General features: G+C 46.8%; 1 protein-coding gene across 3 annotated transcripts in view; it reads right to left on the reverse strand.

Annotated features, from left to right (window-relative positions):
- The window catches only part of ATL2 (atlastin GTPase 2), a 58,297-nt gene extending 52,513 nt beyond the window's left edge, over positions 1-5,784 (reverse strand). Inside the window, exon 1 of one of the 3 annotated variants that reach the window (XM_075535201.1) lies at positions 5,608-5,780. In XM_075535201.1, coding sequence (XP_075391316.1) covers positions 5,608-5,725 — 118 coding nt within the window. In that variant the 5' untranslated portion in view covers positions 5,726-5,780. Of the gene's footprint in view, positions 1-5,607 lie in introns of all 3 variants that reach the window. The other 2 variants (XM_075535202.1, XM_075535203.1) reach the window with 2 other exon arrangements.
- Between the last annotated feature and the right edge of the window lie 1,809 nt (positions 5,785-7,593).

Raw genomic sequence — 7,593 nt, forward strand, 5'->3', positions numbered from 1 at the left:
ATTATCAGTGTTCTTTATGAAATTCACTTATATTATAGTTTCAAATGAATCATTTCTTAGGCATTCCTGTACATTTAGCAGACCCAAGTTAGACATTGCACATCAAGTACTGAAAAGCCAATGAACCATACACTTGGAAAATACCATACCTTTAAGACATTAACTCCTATAATTGAAAGTATACAATTCAATTGAGAATTATATTGCCTAATGACTCCTATGACCCTCTAGAATGCCCATTTATTAAAATTATGAGCTGAGGAACATGAGTGCATATTTATATTTTTTTCTTTAATCATTTTATTAGGGGCTCATACAACTCCATACATACATCCATTGTGTCAAGCACATTTGTACATTTGTTGCCCATATTTCTATATTCTTAAAAGTGAACAAAAGGCTTTTCAAGTTGCACCTTATAAAACTTACTTTCTAGTTCAAAGTCTTACCAGTACTAACTATTACCAGCTGAACCTCTGGCCCTGGTTTAAAGCGCTCTGAATGCACACTCACAATAACCATCATGAACATATTACCAGCAGTTTACAGAGGTTAAAGGGGTGCCACTAAACCTCTCTCCATGTTATGGCAGGGACACAACAGGACACATGGGGACATCAGAGACTGTTGGCAAGTACATTGCATAGAATAGTAGTCAAACCGGCACACACTTACATACATGTCACCTTCTCTTTTACAAAGACAGCTGGCCTTTTACAAAACCCTTGCACCTGGTTCTTGCATTTGTTTCCCTCAACAGAGGTTATCGCCTTTTCCTTTGAGGGCTTCTGGGCAGAGAGGCTTGAATGCAATCACTCATGTCTTTGGATTCCTTGTTCTTGTTCCACTATACTATTTTGCCTCCAAAGAGCCCTGGTAGTGTAGTGGGTTACACGTTAAGGTCAGCAGTTCGAACCCACCAGCCACTTCAAGAGAAAAACGATGCTTTCTGTACCTGTAAAGGTTTACAACCTGAGAAAGTTCAAAAGACCATTTACCCTGCCCTAAAAGGTCCTTCGGAGTTGGAATCAACTACATGGCAGTGAGATCTTGCCTCTGAAGGAGCCCTGGTAGCATATCACAATGTGTGAACCCACCGATTATTCTTGGAGATTGTAAAGTCTCAGAATCTCAATGGTGTACTTGCACTCTGTCGAGCTTTGAGTCAGCAGTGAATTTGGCTTTCAAGTCATCTTATCTCCAAGGGTTTTTGGATGTTGAAAATGGCTTGTGATGGGCTATATTAACCTTAAAAGGTTGGCATTTCAAACCCACCCAGCAGCACCACAGAAGAAAGTCCTGGCGATCTGATTCTATGAAGATTCAAAACCAAAACCAAGCTGCTGCCATTGACTCCAATTTATGGCAACCTTAGGAGATGCTCCATCATTTTCTTGGCTTCAATATGTATGACAGCGGATTGCTAGTACCCTTCCCTATTTTCAAACTGAAAACTTTCCTTAGCAGCCAAAAGCAAACTATAGTCAGGAAAATTTTATGGAGCAGTTCTACTCTGTAACCCTTTGGGGGGGGGGGCATCACTGTGAGTTGGAATCAACAATGGCAAAAGATTTGGGCTGTTTGGTTTTTACCATGCCTTCATGATTAAAGAAACACTGTCCTCACAATTACAGCCATGAAGGATGAAATGTACCGGCCCCTAAACAAGTACCTTTCATGGGTTGTTTCAATTTCACCAACAAGTTATCAGAGTTACCTGGCCAGCAAGACACTTAATTAGCTGGTTATTTTAGCCCGAACCATAGAAGCATAATTTATTTGAATAATTTTTATAAAACTGGTAGATTAGCAATGAGAATCCCCAAGGTTTTACTTCCACTGACCTGAAAAATTGGAAGTGTATGCATACACCTCGTTGAGAAAATAGAGCATGTAAGAATGAATCATCTTTCAAAACATAAAATTTGTATCTAATAGATATTACCTGCTACCTTAGAGGCATTTGTCCCAGAGCAGATAGTAAAAGGGGATGCTTACATACATTTTTACAAAACTGTATCCAAGTTTAGTAATGTAAATATACGCATAGTTTAAGTTAACTTAAAATATCATTTTTGCAAAGTTGGTACCTTAGCTTTGCCCTTCAGAACACTCCCTACTTTCCAATGTCATTAAGACAGAACTGTCCTACTTACCAAGTGTTCACATCTTTTTACATTTACCCTTTCTGTTCCCACGTTAAAATTTTCTACTATTCCACTTAGTAATTTTCCCTATCGTAACTTTTTAACTGCCCTGTCTTCTCTTCATTAGTATGATTTCAGATTCCACTCAACAAAGTTTTATCCAATCATCTGTAATTACATGTGAAAATTCTAAATCAAGACAGTCTCGAGCTACCAAGTCTGCTGAGGAACTGTGAGAGCCTCTGAGTAACAGCATCGCTATGAGCAAGCCACGTTCACTCCCTCCTTTAATACATTAAATCCTTCAGTAAGGTTTTACAAATCAAAAATCAAAATGAAATGTTCAAAATCCTTTATAAAGCAATAAACACTGTCACTGTTGCTATCACGTTTTAGGTGCAGTACTTTCTTCTGATAATCCATTGTACAGCTCGTAAGAAAGCCAGCTCTGCAGTGAGGCAAAGCCAGGAAGGGCGAGTTGCTTGAGTAACAATCTCCTTTCTAGGCACAAGTTCATCGATTCTACACAGTCACATCCATTTTCCTCAGTTAAGTAACGCCCAAATTTTTCTAGAAAATAAATGTCACATCTGGGCTTTGGGGAAACTAAATAGTTAAATAATCAGAATACCACTAAACTTTAAGAAAGAAGGTTGTTTCCTTGCATTCATCAGGGGTGAAGGGACACTTGTTCTATAAAGCTATGCTACAATAAATCGTGTTTTTTTTTCTTTCAAAAGTGTCCATTCAACTCCAATCCCTTAGATTTTTGTTGGTGGTGGTGGTGTTTGCTTGTGTTTGTTTTGCGAGCCTTCCGAATGACTTTGTTTACAATTGTGTGTATCAAGTAGTCCCTCTAGTTAAGCATAAGCAATTTTTAAAGAGTTGTTTTACAATTAAGTCCTGAAATTTGAAAACCATCCTGAACCCCAGCATTATCAAACAAATGGGTAATCCTTCCAATTACTCTTAACAGTCCCTAAAGTTGAAGCGTACCTACAGTACACAGGTGGGAAAAGCATTATTTGGAAAAGGGTCTTACATTTTCACTTGTTGATATTAAAAAACCTAATTTTAAAGTTACAACACAGCACCAAAGTGCACTTGACTTAAGGGCAGACTCATGATTACTCAAAGTTCATTTTCCCTATAAGTTTTGTTTACTATAAGGCAGGCCTTTTTCTCTTATTGGAGAATTTTTGAGAACTTCAGAAATACTAAACTAGACTTAAACACATCTCCAGATTCCTATCACTGTACAAAGTCATTAACATGTAAAAGTGCTTTATAAAGATCCTAAATTCCTAAAAGCAGTAAGCATTTCGCTTGAGACACAGAGCATCTTCCTATAGGATAAACCACCGGATCCAGAATTCAGCTCAACTTCACTTCTCCAGAACGCAGAGGGAGACAGTTCTCTCCTTAGCCAAAATTAGAGGCTACTCATTCACAGCCTGTTTACTCTTACTATAAGCACAAGCCCCAACAGGTTTGTGTTGTTTTTTTAAGGCAGTAGCAGATGACTCAGAGCACATCAGCAAGGGCTGTCACTGACTACCATTGGATTGCAATGGCTATGAAGTGAAGGTCAAATACACTGCCATCACCACCACCATCATCACCACCACCACCACCACCACCACCAGAAGAGATAAATCTGTGGATTTAAAAATTAAAAAAGGTAGCCTCTACTTATCAGCGGTCTCAAGGGCTCCTGTCTTTTCATTGAACGATGTTCATAGCCATGACTGAGTCATAAATTTATGCTATTGTTAATAAGACAAATACACATTCTGGAAATACATCTAAAATGGTTCCCTTGTGGGAAGAACACACCCCCTCCTCTAAGGCTCTAGAGCTAAATTAAACATTAGCATTCCAAAGCAGGTACTGGAGAATTCCAAGGAGCAGAGGTCAAAGGCCAAAGTCTCTTCCCCGCTGTAAGCAGTGCTACCACTGTAAACAGTTCTAGCACGTGCTTTGAATAGCAGACAATGAGATGAACTTTATTTCATTTTCCTTATCCTTTAGCAAAAACCTGACATATGGTCAACATCTTCCAGGGCTATCAATGATGATTAATAAGTACATTTCATATAAACTTTTCCTAGCAATAACACGTGCATGCTGAGCCGCTGACTCCAAGGATAGTAGTTGGGACCCACCGGCTGATCCGAGGGAGGCGAGATGCTGCCGCCCCGACATAAGGATTGCAAAGTCTGGGAAACCCAGAGGAGCAGCAGTCCCACTCTGTCCCGTGGGGTCACCGACGGCAGCGAGTTTAGGCTGTCCAGCAATGCAAGTCCTCGAGTTAGCATTTAACCAAAATGTTGAAAATCTCACCCAACCAGATTGAGAGATAAACCTAACAAGGGGTCGCATTTAGCGTACTTAATAAAAACTCTCATCGACGCGCACCTTATGGTAGTACCTACCCAAAGTAAATGTCTACGCTTTATATGCCTCTGTATGCCTTTAAGTGCCCTCCAAATTCTCAATTGGGATCTCAGGAGCTCAATTCACACCGCCGTGAAAGATCAAATGCTAAACTCCTAAAAATAGTGGTGTCATGAGCGAGAGGAACCCACACCCCTGCTGCCAAAGCAAACCCGTCTTTGAGGGGGCAGGGGCGCACCTTGCACGCTTACAGCGAGGGCTCACGCTCCGCAAAGCCAGGGAACCAGGGGCATCAGGTGACTTCACGCCACACTTTGGGTCCGCTCAGGCCCTACTACCTACCGGCTCCGGGGACTCGAGAACCACTCAAGCCCCCAGTTTTACAACCAAACGTGAACTTGCGGCCCCAACAGCCGCGCGCTCTACACCAATGGGCTTGGGAACCGAGGCGCCGCGAGGCGCGGGCGCCCAGGCACCACCTCGGCCTGCAGGGCTGCGGTTCCCCCGGGAAGGGTGCTCGGCGGGCTTCGACCCCGCAGCGAGGTGTCGGCCCGCGGCGCACAAGCAGCGTCCTCCTCCCGGGGCCCCATCTCGCCCCGGCCAGCCCGGGGGCGGGAACGAAGGGCGGCGAGCGCCCGCCAGGTGATGCGCCGTGCCGCCGTGCCCAAGGCTCGCCCGCACCGAGCGGCCCCGCCGCCGACCTCCCCGCGCCCCGGGCCTGCGCTCCCGGCTCACGGCCGCCCCCTCAGGTCGGGGCGGCCACGCGGCGAGCGGGCTGGGAGCGGGCCGGGCGCGAACGCCCGTTCACCCGACAGCTGCGGGAGGCGCGGTCTGTGGGGGCCCTCTGCGGCCGCACGCGGCGGGGGCTCGGGGCGCGGCAGGCGCTAGGCCCGGCGGCTAGACGCGGCGGCGGCGGCGGCGGCGGGCGGAGGGTGGCGCGAGCCGAGGACTACGACCCCGCCGCTCGCCGCCCGCCGCCGCCGCCGCCGCCGGTGCCCGCGAGCCGGGGCCGCCCGCGCCCTCTCCCGACCCAGGCCCTGCGGCCTCCCCGGCCAGCCCGTACCTAGCGAGGTCGTGGACGAGACGTGGTTGACCCCGGTGTCCGGCTCGCTCGTCCGACACCGGTGCCGCAGCCTCTCGTGCGGCTGCAGGCTCGGCGATGCCTCGTCCCCCTCCGCCATCTTGTACCGATTTAAAATTAACTCCCCACTGACGTCAAACGCCGCCGCCGCTTTATCAACCTCCCGGGAACCGGCGGGACGGCCGGCAGGTCCTAGCGCCGCCCCCAGACGCCCCGCCTCCGGCTCCGCCCACCTCCCGGCTCCGCCCATCGGCGGCCCCACTCCGCCCCGCCCAGCCTGCCTGCCGCGGGCTGCTCTGGGCCTGACACTTCAGGAGGGTTTGAGGGGTGCCCAGAAGTGGCGGTTTCACACCCCACCTCCCTGAGGCCAGGCTCACATCCTCCTAGAGCTGGTCTGGTCTGTGGGCCACCACGATCTCCAGCTCAGTGAACTAGTTCTCTTGCCATCTCTCCTCTCCAATACCCGTGTCCTGCACGTGGCTTGCCTTCAGTCCCCCTTTTTAATCCCTGTTGCTCCCCTGTAGCTTCCCCCTTCCCATTTTACATAATTTATTCATTCGTTCATCACACGAGGCACTAACGACTCTCCTCCCCCCTCCTTGTGAAACCACTATATAGTTTGCATAAGCCCCTTTATGCTAGATAGCATCTTGAGAAGGAAAGATGAGTGTTTTTCTCTTAAAGAATTAGCTGTCGAGAATAAACACCCAGTTAGAATTAGGAGTTAACACCACTGTGTGCTCCATTCTTTTCCGGGAAAGAGAGCCCAAGGGGACTGGGGGATTCCCAAGCTCCCCTCTCCCGCTGGCGGTCAATTGGCCAACTATCTGGTATCTGTTTCCTCTAAGAGTTACTGTTAATCTCTTAGGCCTCTGGTACAGCGATTTGGCCAGGTCCACAGCTCCTGATCCCAAGGAGTATAGAAGAGTCAAATGCACATGCAGATGATAGAATGAGCTTGGTCCCAGCCTCGTTGCAAATCCCTACATTTAAAAGGCCTTCTTCCCTTTTCCCTAGGTAGCGCTCCCTCTCTAAAACCCAGTTCAAAGCCTCAGTATTACCCTCTATACCAGCTAAAGTCAATTCTACCTTCAAAATCTTTTTCCAGCTCGCCTCCCCTAAGGACCTTCCCAAAGGCCTCCTTCTTGATCTAAGCCTGAAACACCCCAACTAGATGTCTCACTTCCTGCTGCCCACCTTGCTCCAGTGGGTCCTCCAAGCAGATGGAGCTTGAGTACGCTCTTACGACCCCACCTGATCATGTCGTTTCTCTGCTCCCCAGAGTGCCCCCACTCTTTCAAATATTTTGACAAAGCCTTTCATGATTTGGGCTCAGCCTCAGTCTCCAGCCCCTCGTTTACCAGTCAGATATTCCTTCTTTCATTTAGCAAATGAGGCTCAACACTCCTGTGGATGCTGAAGACAGCCATAGTGAACAAAACAGAGAAAACGTCCCTTTGTTATTGTCTCTCTCCATACTTCCTCCTTCTGTCACCAGAGAGTTAGCTCCCCGAGCAAAAAATATTTCCTGGTCAACATATATCTCTAGTGCAGTGGTTCTCAACCTTCCTAATGCCACGGCCCTTTAATACAATTCCTCATGTTGTGGTGACCCCCCAACTAAAAAATTATTTTCATTGCTACTTCATAACTGTCATTTTGCTACTGTTATGAATTGGGCAACCCCTGTAAAAGGGTCATTTGACCCCCAAAGGGGTCACGACCCACAGATTGAGAAGCGCTGCTCTAGTGCCTGAGTCACAGCAGCACCTCAAGAAATACAATCTTAGTGTGTGGGATGCATGAATGAGTGCATTACAATTCTGACTGAACCACATCACCTAAGGTTTCTAAGTTCCAGGTTCTCATTTTTCAACTGAATATACAACAGGATTCTTCTGAGATGAAATCAGAGAATATATTGAGACTACTTTCTTAAGTAGTCTGTAGAATAACTAACATTTATGA

The sequence above is a fragment of the Tenrec ecaudatus genome, chromosome 17 (genome assembly GCF_050624435.1).
Source record: "Tenrec ecaudatus isolate mTenEca1 chromosome 17, mTenEca1.hap1, whole genome shotgun sequence".
Lineage (NCBI taxonomy): Eukaryota > Metazoa > Chordata > Mammalia > Afrosoricida > Tenrecidae > Tenrec > Tenrec ecaudatus.